The sequence below is a fragment of the Sphaerodactylus townsendi genome, linkage group LG06 (assembly GCF_021028975.2).
Source record: "Sphaerodactylus townsendi isolate TG3544 linkage group LG06, MPM_Stown_v2.3, whole genome shotgun sequence".
In the NCBI taxonomy this organism is placed as follows: domain Eukaryota; kingdom Metazoa; phylum Chordata; class Lepidosauria; order Squamata; family Sphaerodactylidae; genus Sphaerodactylus; species Sphaerodactylus townsendi.
Window position 1 is genome coordinate 90,593,034 of NC_059430.1, and position 16,772 is coordinate 90,609,805.

The 16,772-nt window shown below is 43.0% G+C and overlaps 1 protein-coding gene across 2 annotated transcripts in view; it reads left to right on the forward strand.

The window, feature by feature from the left end:
* The window catches only part of DCLRE1C (DNA cross-link repair 1C), a 20,088-nt gene continuing 3,316 nt past the window's right edge, over nucleotides 1-16,772 (forward strand). Inside the window, exons 1-13 of one of the 2 annotated variants that reach the window (XM_048499698.1) lie at nucleotides 1-433; nucleotides 2,658-2,709; nucleotides 4,958-5,042; nucleotides 5,546-5,605; nucleotides 6,361-6,416; nucleotides 6,968-7,069; nucleotides 7,942-8,014; nucleotides 8,839-8,979; nucleotides 10,157-10,258; nucleotides 11,950-12,086; nucleotides 12,767-12,821; nucleotides 13,477-13,565; nucleotides 14,087-14,187. In XM_048499698.1, the coding sequence (XP_048355655.1) occupies nucleotides 325-433; nucleotides 2,658-2,709; nucleotides 4,958-5,042; nucleotides 5,546-5,605; nucleotides 6,361-6,416; nucleotides 6,968-7,069; nucleotides 7,942-8,014; nucleotides 8,839-8,979; nucleotides 10,157-10,258; nucleotides 11,950-12,086; nucleotides 12,767-12,821; nucleotides 13,477-13,565; nucleotides 14,087-14,187 (1,162 nt within the window). In that variant the 5' untranslated portion in view covers nucleotides 1-324. The remainder of the gene's footprint in view (nucleotides 434-2,657; nucleotides 2,710-4,957; nucleotides 5,043-5,545; nucleotides 5,606-6,360; nucleotides 6,417-6,967; nucleotides 7,070-7,941; nucleotides 8,015-8,838; nucleotides 8,980-10,156; nucleotides 10,259-11,949; nucleotides 12,087-12,766; nucleotides 12,822-13,476; nucleotides 13,566-14,086; nucleotides 14,188-16,772) is intronic. The other variant, XM_048499699.1, reaches the window with a different exon arrangement.

A 16,772-nucleotide genomic window follows, 5' to 3' on the forward strand; every position in this document is an offset into this window, starting at 1 on the left:
TTTACCCAGCAGAAACAACGGAGCAAAGGACTACGAAAGAAAACTCGGGTCGCTTTCAGAGGCGCTGCTGCAATAAGAAAATTGCTGTTCTTTTTTATTATTAATAACAAATAATCATTAGCAGATTCTTCTGCATTTTCGCCGCGCGCGATGACGAAGCTCCTCCGACCTGTTATCGCGCCCGCTAGGTTGACGTCAGGTAGAGAACTCGAGTGCGCTTTGGTGATTGGGCTGGACTCGGCCAATGGGTGGAAATCCGGAAGTAGCAAAGTGGAAGTGAGAGGCATGCAACCGTGGGAAGCGGTTTGATCGCCCAGCAGAGCCATGAGTAGCTTCGGGGGTAGGATGCGGGAGTATCCGTCGCTCTCCATAGACCGCTTCGATCGAGACAACCTCCGAGCCCGCGCTTACTTCCTATCCCATTGCCACAAGGGTGAGACTTGCCTCCTGGTCCCTGCTTCTTCACCACACGCTGCGTGCCGGGTAACTGCGCAGCTGTCGCACAGCACGTGCGACTGCCTGTGTGTTGGTATTCAGGGTTGCTTGTTTTGGTGATACTACGCGGCGGTGCCTTATGCTGAGCTTGTATCATTAATCTCGATCTTGCCTGTTCTAACGAGCAGCGGCTCCAATCCCCTTGCTGGCGATGAAACCTGGGACTTTCTGTATGCAAAGCGGATGCTCTGACCCATGGCACCTCCCAATGTGTCTCTTACATTTTTACAACGCTTTATGGCTTGGACTCTGTGTCTTTATTGGAAGGAAGTTGTTTTGTGGGCAGGCTCACCTTGCCAGTAGGGACACACTGATTAGATATGATATGCGTGTAACATAACTACTGATTTTTCTATCCAAGTATGAAATCCAGTTCTTAGTCTCAGAATCTGCAGCTGGTGCTATGGAGGTGGTAACATTTGCTGGCAAAGAGTTTTCCAAGTCTGCTGACTCATCCTTTTAATTGGACAGACTTCCATGTATGCAAGTTATATTGTTTTTTTATCCATATCTCCCAAGTTTAGCCCCCATTTGTGGTTATCTAAATCTATGGATTGGAGCCACACTTTCCTAAAACAATTTTGTGTGTGTTTTGTGTTTGCAGAAAAATCTCAAAAGTTAATTGGGTGGCTTGAATACTTCCAATTAAATAAAATGTGCTGTTGCTAAACTGGAAGGAGTTCTTTGGCAGCAGTGGAGCCTTGGAACCAAGTGGTGTGGTGCACATTGGCTGTGGGTCCCAAGAGCTGCTCTGGGCCCAGCTGTATTGACAGCAAATACCAGGCCCAGCAACAGTGGAGCCCAAAAGCTGTTCTGGCCCTGCCTATGGCAGCAGCAGACACCAGCAGCTGCTTTGGGTCCAGCCACAGAGGCAGCAGATGCAGGGGGCTGCTCAGAGCCACTCCCAGACACTGCTGCCATTCAAAGTGCCAAACACAAAGGATCCCCCCACAGAGTTACATGCCCCCCACCCTCACTTGTATAACTCTGTAATACATCTTGAGTCTTCACTTGGATTTAAAATGTTAATGAATTTAAAAATCTCTTTCCTATTTTATAGTCTCAATTAGGGAGGAAGAGGCTCCACCTTGAAGCTTTGGTTAGAAAAAAGGGGCTCCACCTTGGACAGTAGGTCCCCCAGGCTAGTTTCAACTGTGTCTTTTCTCTTATTGAAGAAGAAGAATAGTTTGGATTTATATCCCCCCTTTCTCTCCTGTAGGAGACTCAAAGGGGCTTACATTCTCCTTGCCCTTCCCTCCTCACAAGAAACACCCTGTGAGGTGGGTGGGGCTGAGAGAGATCCGAAAAGCTGTGACTAGCCCAAGGACTCCCAGCTGGCGTGTGTGGGAGTGCACAGGCTAATCTGAATTTCCCAGATAAGCCTCCACAGCTCAAGTGGCAGAGCGGGGAATCAAAACCGGTTCCTCCAGATTAGAATGCACCTGCTCTTAACCACTGCGCCACTGCAGAATAAGTTCAATTTACAACTGAATATGTCAAGGAGAGGGGGTTTTTTTGCTTTTATTCTGACACCACCGTGGGGCAAAATAGTTTAGAAGAGTCTTTCTGGATTAAATAGCTGTTTGAGTGTCTTAGGCTGATTCCGCATGGGCCAAAAACACCAGTGTGAAAATGCTGTGAAAATGCTGTGAAAGGGTTTAAAACGGTATGAAAGGGTTTATACTGTTTTCACACTGTTTTTATACCACTGTTTTTGGCCCATCCGGAATCAGCCTTAGTGTGCTTCTAAGTAAAGCTGCTGCAGTCTAAGCCTACTAATTTCAAGTGCTGATTTTAATTATTTTGATGCTGTAACTTGTCTTGAGTCTCTTCAGGAGAAAATCAGTTTAAAACAATATTGCTTACTTCAATCCTTCACAACAATACATAGACTTTCAATTTTAGGATGAAATTGCTTTGCATTTACTTGATTGTTACGATGTTGTAATGTTGACAAAGAGTTCTTAAAAGCTTGCTCGTTCCAGTATGTGTTGGTTCTTGTTGGTTATTAAGTCCTCTACAATTGGCAGATCATAAAACCGCTTGAGTGTAGGTCTTATGATACTTTAAACATCTTTTACTGAGTTATTATTGAACCACAAGATTGCCAATGTTTAGCATATAATAGTTTTCTAACAAAGATTTTCTATTGAATGTTTTAGATCATATGAAAGGACTCAGAGCTCCTGCACTGAAAAGAAGGTTAGCATGCAGGTAAAACACTTCTGCTAACTGTCACCAAATGAGAGTTACTAGCAGCGAATGCAGTATACATTTGAAAAGAAACTGGCCATCTGCATTCCTTTTCTTTCCCCTTGCTCATGTAGTTTTCTAGCATTTGTGCATTCATTAAGAACTAGCAATAAAGCCTGTTGTGGGGCAAAATACAACAGGCTCTAGAAAAGTGTTGGTGGCCTGGCTCTTTCTCGCTCCCCTTTCTTAATAACTATCATGAATGTACTTTATCACATCAAGGCAAGCTTCTTCCTTTCATACTTTCTGCCTGTGAAAGGAGCCATGCAGCTTGTCTCCACCACTAAAAGACCAAACCAATCCAGCTGCCAGTTTGGGACATGTGAGGGGAGGTGTCCAGTTTCCTGGCTGTCTGGTCTTCTGGGAGGATTTAGCAAAGTGCCTGTATTAGGGTAATTGCACATGTGTTGACCTGCAAGCCCAGGGCAGAGGGAGGCTCATTCTGGATCTCTAGACTTCCAGTCGGTATAATCTTTCCCATATTCTGTCTAATATATGTATTCCAAAAAACAGGGAGGAAGAAGTAATCATCCAGACAGAAGTGCTGCTTTGTTGCTTCATCTTTTTGATGAAGAGTGGGCTAATTTTTTTTAGAGGAGCTGGATTTTTTAAAAAACCTAGTCTTATGTTTTGCCTCTTGGAAAGAGTCAGATTGCAGTCCTGGCTTCCAAGCATCCTTGAAACTCGAAATGTAGGAGGGACTCCAAAGCCGAGTGGTGACTTTCAAGTGATTCATAACTGTAAACATCTCCTTAGAATGTCAGGCAAGAAAAAGGGAGAGAGAAAAAGGCATGGCTCCCATTAGTAGGGAATACTCAGATTTGAGACCTCATTCCTCAAAGCTCAGCATCCAAAGCCCTATTTTGGAGGCAGGTGCTGGACTTGGGGGAGGGGAGGAGGCATGCAGGGACACCTACTGGCTCACTTATTGTCACAGGTAGATGAGGTACACACAGAGAGAGATGCATGTCTGCACAGACTGAGTCTTCTCAAGATTTTCCAGGGACTCACCTGCCTGTGCTTCCTACTCTTTAGCTGACTAAGCAGGCTTGCTTGGGGGATCTCGCTTCTGTTCTGAGCACCTCCTTGCCTTCAGCCCCACCTCTGTCCAGGCTTCTTCCTGGCAGGTGGAACCAGAGAGTGGCAGCAAGGGTGATGCTGGAGCTCTGGACTGTGCATTGAAGGAATGGTGGGGAGGAGGATGCTGCCACTGCTGCCTCGTAGGAGAGGAAGGTGAAAGAAAATGGTGGGTTCACTCCACAGAGGAGGAGGAGGTGGCAGCAGCAGTAGGGGCAAGCACTGCCACCAGCTTAAGGAGAAGCAGAGGAGGACCCCATGACAGAAAAGCAGTTGGGAGCCTGAATGCCCCTCACTGGATATTGCCCAAGGCATTCACCACCGCATGGCCTGTCTCCTCCAACCCCTCCACTCTTCAGATTTTCACCTGCAGGCTTCTGGGGGAAAAGAGAGTTGCTGAGAACACGGCTTGCTTAGAACTGATTCATGCATGACAATTGGTTGGAAGTGAGTGATCACCACCATGGATAACCTTTTATATAATAGGATTGCCATTTGGATCAAATCCTTCCTCAAAACTCACAATCCAACAACTTATTTAACAGCCCATAATTTTTGTCAATATGAACAGAATTTTCTTCCAACTTTACTTGTTGCCAGGAAAGGAGCAGACCTATATCAGATTTGTTTGGAATTAATTGTAGTGTGGACTATATCCTTGTACACTATGTACTGGATAGGTGGATGTACCTTTGCACTGTCTTAAGCAGCATTGGCACATGGAGATGTTCCCAGTTTTGTGACTGGATAACTTGACATTTATATGGAGTACTTTCATTAGGAACTAGGGTACAGTATATTTCTCACTATGTACATTGATTGGGTGGTAAGATTATCGTCATAGGTTCTGCTGTGCTTAATTATTCTGGATTTTGGAGACCCATTGAAGCTGCTATGGGATATGATTAAGTGTGAAGGGTGGATAATGGGCAAATCCTGTGGTCAGTGAAGGAATAAAAATGGGACCTAACAAGGGATAGTGTTAGCATCTGGAACTGCGATAGATCATTTTTGGGATCTAAATGCACTATGATATACCTGGTGGGGATTTTGACATCGCCCCTTCCCTACAGACAATTATGCAAGTTTTGTTTTTGAAGCTGTTCTCATTTTCCTTACTCTGTTTTTGCAGCCTGAAAGTTTGTTTGTACTGTTCTCCTGTGACGAGGGAATTGCTACTGACTAATCCAAAATACAAGTTCTGGGAGAACCACATTGTAAGTTCCCCTCGTTATTTGATAATACTGGCCTGTATATTGGCTGCAGCTAACTGAATGATTTCCTAGAGAAGATTCACCTAATTGCTCTTCTGAACCTGAAGGTGTACTTCATGTCATCTGTCAGTTGTGTTACCATAATGTGAAGTGAGCTGCAGAGAGAGAGTGTCTCTAATTTTTTCAGGGGTTCCCTTGTGTTGACCTCTTGAGCCTCGTGGTTATTCCAGGTCTTGTCTCTGAACTTTCAGGGTACCAAAGACATGGAATGGTTCTTAATGCAGAAGGAAGTTCCCAACATGAATATGATTATGAATATGATTCTGTGATCTGCTTCCTTGCTCCTGGAAGCAGCCACTCTTTTCACTGATAAGTCATTCACTTGAGTCCCTAGTTCTAGCCTGTGGAGCCATAGAACAAATTATCCAGTTTGTCTTAAATGTGGCTTGTGTCTTTTTAATGACATATTCCATATTTTTCATTTTTCTTATTTCTCTCCAACACAGGTTTCTCTGGAAGTTGAAACGCCAACTCAGATTTCTCTTGTTGAGGAAGCCTCTGGTGAGGTATCTATCATTGTATTAAATTATTTCATTTATAACTCACTTTCCCCCCTGAAGAGACTTAAATCTGTCTGTGACCATGTAACTGGCTCAAGAGCAGCCAGTAAGCTTCCATGGCAGAGTGGGGATTTGAACCCAGGCCGCTCAGGTTCTAGTCTGATACTCTGAGCACGACACCATTCTGGTTTTCTTAATCAATTTTGTTTGGCTGTTTAACATTGTGTCAAAATATTCCCCTCAGTGGATGGAAGAAATGTGAGCCTGGAGCATAAATTCACAATTGTCACCTTGGATATGGAAGCTGGCTGGCCAGTTTTACTTCTGTGTTTAGATGCCGCCGTCTGTCCCGCCCTTCTTCCACCCCACTTTGGGGTTTTTAATTTATTTCTGGATTGTCTATGGCTAAGAAAACAAATGAAAGAAGGCTTCATAGATGGACCAATGAAGGAATATCTTCCTTGCTGTCTCTGCAAGGACTGCTGTCAATTCATGTCTATCCTACCCTTTCTGGGGGGAACCCAGGCAGCATACATGGTCCTTCCCCACCTCAATGTTATATTTACAGCCACCCTGTGAAGTAGGCTAGGCTGAGAGCAACTGACTATCCCAAGATCACCTAACAAACTTCATGGCAGAGCAGGGGTTTGAACCTGGGTCTCCCAAGTCTCCCAATCCATGCCTCTAATGGAATATGGCTGTGTGTGCCTTCGATTCTAGTCATTGCGTTTTTGGGGTTTGTTTGTTTTTTTGCTATCCAGAAAGAAGATATAGTGGTGACACTGCTGCCAGCCGGCCACTGCCCCGGATCAGTCATGTATGTATTTCCCTTTTCTCCATATAGTGAATAGCAATTGCCATCAGCCACAAGACACTATATACAGATGATGCAGGTGTATGCTTAATGCAATATTGTGATAATGTTAACATTTAGCTTTGTGGTCCATTCCCACTTCTCATACCATTTGCGGCCTGAATACTTAGTACTTGGGTGCACTAGGTTTGTATATCCTTTTAAACTGGATCTTGTTTACTTGATTGCAGCTTGGTCTTCTTTTTCCCTTGGCCTTCTGTTGTAATTTTATGGTAGTGCTGAGAACCATCCTTATCTGTCTTGAATAAACCCATAAGGGCAGGGGCAGAATAGTGTTCTCTTCCTCCTGAGGGTTTGCCCAGTCAACAGCATGCAAGCAGATACCAATTGCATAGAGTAAGGGAACAGGCCTTGCTACTCACCTTGCAGGGTCAGACCTTGATGGCCTAGATGAGTATTTGAAGGGGGAGAATGTTGCATTCTGTCTGCCTATCTCTTGGGTTGAGTGACCCCTGGATGAGTTGCTGAAACACATGCATGTGTTGAATTGGCAGGTTTCTGTTTCAAGGTGAAAAAGGCACTGTGCTCTACACAGGGGACTTCAGGCTTGCGAAAGGAGAAGCAGCCAGAATGGAACTTTTGCATTCAGGGAACAGGTAAGAATTGTCTAACCTTGTGGTGTGACTTCACCATATTGTGAAATTCCATATAGGGCTGGTGGTTGACATCTATTACCGGGCAGATGCTTAGAGCTCTGCTTGATTGGAGTCTTTGCAAGGCAAGTTTTTGCCAGCAGATAACTTCTGAAGATTGCATGAAGCTGCCTTATGCCATATCAGTCTAGCATATGGCTGTCTGTTTTATATGACAGTACCCCCCACTAAGGTGTTTCCCTGCCCAGTTGAATAAAATATTTTCCTTGGAGAGGCCAGAGATGGACTATATGGTTATATAGTAAAAGGTATTGTGGGGATCTAGAAGGCCTGTGGAGAAGTCAACCACCCCTTTTGACAGTCATGGAGTCAATGGCTCCTAGCATGTGTGATAAGATTGTTCAATCTTATCATGGCCATGGACACCAGACTGGAGGGAACAAGAAACATAAACTGAGCGCTAGTATGGCCCCTGTAGGGAGGAACAGTGCTAGAGTCAGATAAATCTTCTCCACAGCAGATTGACCTCCTCTCAGCATGCTTGCAGAGAGATGCAGGAGCTGTAGTTGACTTCCTTTGTTTTGTGTGCATAGTCATAGGAAGTGCTCAAAAAAGTAGCCAGAAAAGGCAAGTCCAGAGGGGCCTGGGGCACTGCAGCTGGGTTCAGCATCCTACCAAAGTGTCCTGACTTCTGAGTCTTCCTATGGGATCATGGCCACAATAGAACATAAACTGCCTCAGTCTACTTGATACAAAGACAGTTGCGTTTTCTTTTGGCTTGCGCTGTTGTGAACAAGACAGTTTTGGTTCCCATCAAAATCTTAACTTTTTTGTAGTTGATAGGGCTATAGCAGTATCAAAATTCTTTCTTTCAGAGTGAAAGACATCCAGAGCGTGTATTTAGATACTACTTTCTGTGATCCCAAATTTTATCAGATACCGAGCAGGGTAAGTGGAAAAGGAATTAAAATAGTTGTTGCTAGCCTGTGAGAGTTCTGGGTGGCATTTCTGACATCTACATTTTCAGTTTTCTAAATGATTCTGGAATCACTCTGTCTTGGACTCTTGAATACGATGCTTGTTTGCAGGTCTGAAGGGTAGCTGTGTTAGCCTGCTGCAGCAAAATCAAACACAAGTCCAATGACCCTTTAAAAATGAACAAAATTTACATCATCTTAAGTTTTTGGTTGTCAGAGCTCACTTTTCCTCTGACCCATGATAGTTTATGCTGGCATAAATTTCATAGGTCTTTACCCTGTCACTGGACTCTGGTTCAGCTTTGTCTGCAGTGCGGTTCGACAGGCCAGGCTTGTGTCTAGGTTATTGTACGTATAAAAAGTTGTTCCTATCAGTTGTTATTGTCGTTCAGAACTCAGCTATAAAACATATGTTTTGTATTTTAAAGGCCCCACCTTCATTCTTTAGCAAAGTCATGAAATGTGGCTGAAAATTGGACAACCTGATAATTGGACAACCTGTAGGGTTGGTTTTCCAGCCATACCCCACTGCCCAGCAGCCACTTGGTACAGCTTCATGAGGAATGTATTGCAAGGGTTCCGTTCATGGGAGGTGACCTCCTGGGTCCCTGCTGCTACCAACCAGATTCAGAAGGTGGTGTGATGTGTGTAGCTTGTTTGGAGTGACCAAATACTTTTCTCACTCTACTGAATCAATTCTCCTGGGATCCACAGTATCCCTTGTTGCTTGCCAGTTGCTCAAGTATTTTTATTCTTTTCTTTTTTTTACTCCTTTTCTGCCTCTCTTTCCAATAGGAGGAATGTATGAAAGGTATCTTGGAGTTGGTGCGAAGCTGGATCACTCTAAGTGTCTATCATGTGGTCTGGCTGAACTGCAAAGCAGCTTATGGCTATGAATATTTATTCACAAACCTAAGCGAGGAGCTGGGTGTCAGGGTAAGATTGCCTTTCAACAACACATCCTTCTGAATGGGGTAGAAGTTAGCAGTGGTCCAGCAACACAGGCCAAGAAAGACCCACATGAAGAGACTGAAAGAGGCCCAGTCTCTTGTACACTGGTGGTGGATCTACATATTTACATATCTCCTGATTAAATATGCTATATGTAGAAGGCAGGAATCAACAGAGTGAAGCGTGCTGCAGGGACCGTAGTTTAAGGAAGAATTCTGCAGGTAGAAACAGCTAAGTAGGTCAAAGTGAGCAACTCCATGCATTAAGAAATGGTTAGGAGGGAGAAGATGCCTAAACACATTGGAGCAAAGGCTGTCCACTGATATTGGGGAGGAATTCCTTCCCTTCTTCCAAAAGAATTGCACCCTTCTTCTCTTACTAAACAGTATATATCAGCTTGGTAAGAGAACTTCTTTTCTACAAGTTAAGAGTTAGTTTGTTTTTTCCATTGATATGCATCTTTCCATTACTGCAGTTTCCCAAGGGGCATGCAATAAAATTAAAACAAAAATTTAAAAACTGATGCTTCAAGAATATCAGACTGAATCATTGTGTTATAGGTGAGGCAGAGCTGCTAGGGAGCTAGGGTAGGGTTTTGAACCAGGATGATCCTTATTCAAATCTCCATGCAACCATGAAACTCACTGGGTGACTTGGTCCAGCTATTCTTTTTCAGCCTGACCTACCTTGAAAGGTCGTTGTGAGGGTAAAAAGTAGGCAAGGAGAATGATGTGAGCCGCTTTGGGTGCCCTTAGGGCAGAGAGGCAGGATATAAATGAAGTAAATACAATTATTATTAGAACAGGGAGGGAAATATAAGGAAAGAAAGACTGCTCATAGAACAAGATCAACAATGCACTAGGATGAGACTTTTCAGTAGCGCTTTGGCCCTTTGAACTAACCTCCCAAACAGTGTCTTTTCCCTGTAAGCAAGGCCAGTAACAGTTTCCTCGAGTGCAACTGGTAGCTACTCAGCATATAGATCTAACTTCTGTTGCCATGTTTTAAGTTCTGTCTCCTGGGTGCTTAATATTTGCCCAGATATTTTTCTGTTAGCCAGAGTCCTTCAGAGAAAAATTTCTCTGGAAGAACACGATATGACGGTTTTTAAAATTAAGCAGTCTAAAACGGCATTAATAACAGACAGACTTTAAAATCCTAGGTGCATGTGAACAAACTAGACATGTTTCAAAACATGCCTGAAATCCTCTCCCACATGACCTTGGATCGGCACACTCAGATCCACGCCTGTCGCCATCCACGTGTGAGTATTTCTTTGCTGCCAGGTTCCTGTCTCAGGGGCCCCGACTCACAACACTGTCAGGCAGAGTGTGGCTTCAGGGAAAGAGGGATCACTTTAGCATAAATGGATTATCAGTGGCAATTGAACGAGGCTTGTGGTTAGTGAAGCTAAAGCTGGTGGCTGGGAAAAATGATATATTTTTGTTGTGCGTTGCTTTTCTAAACGGATTCTTTTAAAGCAACTAATAGCAGAGCACATGAAAATACAACCAGTATCTTTGATTAAATGATCTAAAACACTATTTAAAAATTGACACGGTATATAATGAAAACCAAAATTAGCCCATGGTGAAAAGCCACCATTGTGTACTTTCTTTCATGGTGTGGGAAATGGAAGGTAGAAGCATTTTTTAAATAAAATTTTAGTAATGCTGCCAGGATACTTAATTGCAGATGCTTTCCTTAGGCATGAGGTCTTAAGTTCTTGAAGAAAGGGGATGAATGGCAGGCATTCCTTTGGTTGCTACTACCCTGTTTCCCCTAATATAAGACATTCCCAAAAAATAAGACATAGTAGAGGTTTTGCTGAAGTGTGAAGTGCGAAATATAAGGCATCCCCCGAAAGTAAGACATAGCAAAGTTTTTGTTTGGAAGCATGGCCGACGAACAGAACACAGGAAAAATAAGACATCCCCCGAAAATAAGACATAGCACATCTTTGGGAGCAAAAATTAATATGAGACACTGTCTTTTATTCGGGGAAACACGGTACTAGAAAGGCCATCTCTTAAGGCCCAGCAATTGAATTGGAGATGAAATCTCAGATGATCTTGAGGCACAAAGAAAAAGGCATGTGTGGGGCAGCGGCACTGGTGACCAATATCTTATCTTATGCAGTATCATCTTATGCAGCCCAGAGTTCCCTGAAGGAGGGATGTGGGTAATTTGTAGACATCAGTTTGGATGGAGGAAGGGATGGAAATCTGAATCCACCCGTGAGGGAAATGTTTCCTGTTCTTGCTCATCTCTTTGCCTTTTTTCCAGGCAGTTCAGGTTGGGCTGGTGCTCAAGTCCAACTAAGAATTGTAGCTTCTACCTTAGGAGGTCTGTGATCGGGAAAAAAATTAAGTGTGTGGGCCCCAGACCCAAGGACTTGTGGAAAGGAGACTTTCTTGTCTTGTCCAGCAGGACCCAGGAAATTTTTTAGGCGCTTTTAGATTTTTGTGTTCTTTAGTCGTAGGATTCTTTTGGAATGATGTTAAGGTTTTGCAGTTGGAGAGAATATCTTCTATTCCTTCCTTCTCTAGTCTCTTTCTCTATTCTTTAAGTAATGTGTCCTGCAAACATTTTTTCATGTTTTCCGATGCAGTGAAAATCCCCAAACCTATCAACTGGAGGCCAAAAAATCCCACTTTAACTGTCAGGAGTAAAAAAGCAGCCATGGGAAGCACCACATTAACTTATATGAGCCCACAAGAGCATCTCAGAAGAGCAGAGAAACTAGAATGTAGCTGAATGTGCATCCATCAGTGCAGAAGGCAACCAGTATGGGTGCGGGAGGGGGCGTGTGATTCACTTTCAGTCCCAAGAGAGGAAGGTACATGAAAAACTGATTTGTATTGACAAACCTGTAAGATAGGCAGGCTGTTTCCCCCAAGAATGGCAAGGGACAGGCTCATGCTCAATCGACCCTAGTGCTTCTGTACCCAATAGGATGATGAATGGTTTCGAGGGAACAGGCTTCCCTGTGGAATGACTTCCCGGGATGGGAGGCGCCTGCACATCATTAGCATCAAGCCGTCAACAATGTGGTTTGGAGAAAGGACACGGAAAACCAATGTAATAGTCAGGTGAACTAAAGCATGACTTTATATTTTGTGTGTGTAATATAGGCTCCTTCTGCACATGCAGAATAATGCACTTTCAAACTGCTTTCAGTGCTCTTTAAAGCTGTGCGGAATAGCAAAATCCACTTGCAAACAGTTGTGAAAGTGGTTTGAAAATGCATTATTTTGCGTGTGCGGAAGGGGCCATAGTGTGCTTATGTGTTACAGTAATTCTATACAACTGCATTAACATTATCTCACTGATCCTTTGTGCAGCTTGCTTAATCAACTTTATAGGACAGCAGTTGTTTTTTGTTTTCAGGGGATCAGTTTAGGGACCCTTCCCCCATCAGTCTTGCAGATTCATCAGAAAGGTCACAAGCAAGCCATAATATCTCATTGCTGTTCTTTAATCTAGCACCTGGTAAATCTGAGGTATATTGCCTCCGAACACTGAGGTTCAGTTTAGCTGTTGTGATTAATAGCCATTAAGAAAATTCTCCAATAAATTTGTTTCCTATTCTTTCACTACCATTGCATGTGTTGCCTCTGCTAGGTGAATTCTAGTGGTGTGTGGAGGGTTCATATTCTTAAAGAAATGCTGAATGGTTTCTGATAGTTTTAAAAATGTGTGATTTGCTATTTCTACTGACATATTGTTTGTAGTAGGAAAAAACACAGTATATGTTTGTTTTTCTGCTTAGGATTGGGGAGAGTTCATACAGAGCTTGCTTTTCATTTCACTCTTCTTACAGTGAGGTATGTTGGTGTATTACTCCAAACAGCAAACCTGTGAGTGTCAATTAGGGAGGGCTAGAAAGACCCACAGACAAGCAGTTGTGGGGAGGGGCTTTCCAGCCACGCAAAAAACTACTAACTGTGTTTTAAAAACACCCATAATATCCTGAGGATTGAGCCTGTTCACTTACCTTTCCCAGGCATATAACAGAGTATCAATTCTAATTAAGAGCATAGTTTGTATCCTCCATTCAAGGGACTGTTTGTAGTAATCCCCCCTTGATAGCCCACTGGCTTTACCACAGATGTGGAACTTCCTAAGTGAAAGATTTTTTAAAAAGAATATTTTAAGTACATCTCTCTGAATAGCCGAACCTGAGATGCATTGCCTCCCTGGCTTTCTCCACTGAAGTGAATTTGGCATCCTTGGCACAAGAGCTCTGTTTGCAGATGTTTATGCACATGCTAGTGGTGGTGTAAGGAATGAGGGTGGGGCAGGGTGGGGGATCAAGGGTACAGTGGAGTTGGATCATGGTTATCTGAGTCACAAACTCGCTGAACTTTATTCTTTGTAATGGGAGAAGAAGAGTTGTGTGGCTTTTGCAAACAATAATGAAGTCTTATCGAAGCTCTGAGTTATCACCAGCTAGCCACCTCTGCTTTCTTTGTTTCCTAGATCCAGGACTTTTTGAACTACATTCAGCCAGTGAATGTGTATCCCAATGTAATTCCAGTAAAGACAACGGAGGACAAACTTAGAGAAATGTTAGTGTCTTTGTATTTCCATCTCCAGGCCCTGTTGATGCATTTCATGGCAACTATTATACAATGTAGCCTTTCATAAACAGTTTCTCAGTTATGTATCTTGGTGCTGACCTCCAATCATTAAAACTAGCTTGCATTTAATAATTGGAAGTGGCATGTTGGAAGTGTATCTCTGAGCAACATAGCAAAATGTTGTTGTTACTCTCTTTAAAAGGCTGCTTCTTCACGTGAACGCCACATTTTTGTTGCCTTCTGGAGGGAAATTCCATGCTGTGATTTCCGCCCCCCTCCCCACAGCTTTTCTAGGGTTTACTAATATCCTGCCTTGTCTTTTAAGGCTGGCAAAGTAATTGAAGCTATATCAGGAAGGTGCTGCCTCTTTTATGTTCCATGTCTTTGAAATGGTATATAGAGTGCACCAATGTGAGAAGGCAAAGTTGATTTTGCTGAACATTAGAAAACCATCCAGTGTTTTACAAACTTGAAGAGCTACAGAATGAATTTTGTGTCCCTCTTTTCAGCTTAAAGCCATTCTGCAGATCATACAGCCAAAACCATGAGTCAATCTACAAGCCACTTGGAGCACTGAAGAGATGTAAAGCAGTGTATTCAGCAGATAGGGGTAAGAAAATATGGGGCTGGAAAGCATGCTAAAGAATCAAAGGATTTTTATGGGTCAGCAAAGCATAAAATTGCAAAACCCTGGGATGAGAGTTCTCATACCTCAGTCTGGGCAGCTGCCATGAGCTCCTTTTCACAGCCCTAACAGCCGGAAGCCAAGGGGTGAGCTTCCAACCTTCCTGGGGTTAAAGTCAAGAAAGTCACTCCTGCCAGTTTTTTTAATACCCTGGGATGTAGTTCATCAGGCCCAGAAGATTTGAATTAATTTAAAGTAGCCAGGTTTTCCTGTACTACCTCTTTATTCTATGCTGAATTTCCTCCACTGTACCTTCTGTTCCATTTCCCCCTGGTTGAGCTCTGTTTTCCTTTTGGGAAAAGACCAAGACAAAGAAGGTGTCGAGTAATTCTGCCTTTTCTCCGTCCCGTTAGCATTTTGCCATCTTCTCCGCACAATGACCCTGTCACATCCTTTTTCTTCCATTTGCTACAGGCTTAACCAAAAAAGCCTTTTATTGTTTTAATCTCCATTGCAAGTCTGAGCTCATTGTGAGCTTTATCTTTTCTGACATTTTCCCTACACGTCCTGGCTATTTGTTTGAAATCCTCTTTGGTGATTTCCCCCTTTTTCCATTTTTTGTACATGTCCCTTTTACATCTTAGCTCAAGAGAAAGTTATTTAGACATCCATCCTGGGTTCCTTAGATACCTCCCATTTTTCCTCCTCATTGGAATTGTTTGAAATTGTGCCTTCAAGATCTCACTTTTAAGAAACGCCCATCCATCATGTACTACCTTATCTTTTAGTATTCTTAACCATGAAATCACACCCAGTAGTTTCCTAAGTTTACTGAAATAAGCTTTCTTAAAGTCTAAAGTCTAGGATGTGAGTCTGACTACACATGACATCCCCTTTCCAATGTATTACAAACTTCAGGAGAACATGGTCATTCTCACCTAAGGATTCTACCATTTCCATTTCATTAACGCGGTCATCTTTGTTGGTTAGGAGCAGATCTAAAGTAGCCGATCCCCTTGTTGACTTTTTCACCTTCTGAACAGTTAAATTGTCCGCAAGGCAAGTGTTGGACCTTATAGTTTTGCCAGAGTTTGATTCCCAATGACATCAGGATAATTGAAATTTCCTATTACTACTACTTCTCCCCTTTCTGATAGTTTGATCATCTGTTCTAAGAAGACATCATCCAGCTCTTCAGTCTGGTTTGGTGGTCTGTAATAGTTCCCCCACAATTAGATCACTGTTGTTTCTCTCCCCGTTAATTTTTACCCAGATACTCTCAACCTGGCTTCCAGGAATTAAGCCATGGAACAGCTCACAGGTGTAATCATCCCTGATGTATAATGCTACTCCTCCTCCTTTCCTGTTTGGTCTATTTCTCTGAAATAGGTCATATCTCTCAATTATTACATTCCAATCATGAGACTCATACCACCAGGTTTCGGTGATGCCTTTTATATCATATTTATTTTTTCCATGTTAAGAGTTAAAGGTTCACCTTGTTTATTTCCCATGATCAGTGCATTAGTGTAGAGATATCTAAGGCTATGGTTCATTTCTCCCGCTGCTTATTTAAGGTTTTTTTCCCCTCCCACTGTTGGGTTTTTGAATTATTTTCTCAATTCTCTCTATAACCTTTGAACTATTATCTCCAGCACTTGATGAACTCCTGCCTGCTTGAATACTGTATCCCTCCCCTACATAACTCAGTTTAAAGCCCTCCTGATCAGGCTTCTGAGCCTCCTAGCCAAAATGTTCCTACCTACAGTTGTGAGATGCAACCCATCCCTTGCCACTAGTCCATCTTCCTCAAACCACAGACCATGGTCCAAGAAGCCAAAACGGTCCTGGTTGCACCACCAGTGAAACCTGTTATTCACCTCCACTATTCTTCTTTCCCTCCCTGAGCCATGTCCTTCAACTAGGAGTAGAGATGAAATGACAACGTGTGCATCCAGATTCTTCAGCTTCCCTTCCAGAGCCTCAAAATCCCTTGTGATGTCCTGAATGCTACATCTTGCAGTGTCACTTGTTCCCATGTGGATCAAAAGGAAAAGTTAGAGCCTACCTCTGACTCTACTCTCCCTATCTGAGGCAGGAAAAGAACCGAAGAGAGGTGACTCCCAATAGGAAGAGCAAGAAAAATTATCCTGCCTCCCTATTGGAAGGGTTGGGAATCATGCACCTTCAAAATATTCTTCTGTCTCAGTGAAGAACTATGTCCTCCTCCCAATACCTGGAAAATTCCTGGAGAGTGGGGAAACTGAGGAACCTCAGTGGGGTATGTCAGGGAGCCCACCTTCCAAAGCAGCCATTTTGTCCAGAAGATCTTTGGAGATCAATTGTAATTGTAGGTGATTGCCAGGTTCCACCTGGTAGTTGGTAATCCTAGGTAGGATATTGAGGCCTAGTTCATAGGTGGTGTTATAATGTCATGTCTACTCCACAGAGAAAAAGAAAATTCGCATATAGGGAGCAAGTTTTTTTTCCTCACAACCCTTTCTCTGATCAGCTATATCAAGACAAGGTGCAGGGAAGTTATAGGTCCCCCCTCATCTGAAGAAAAAACT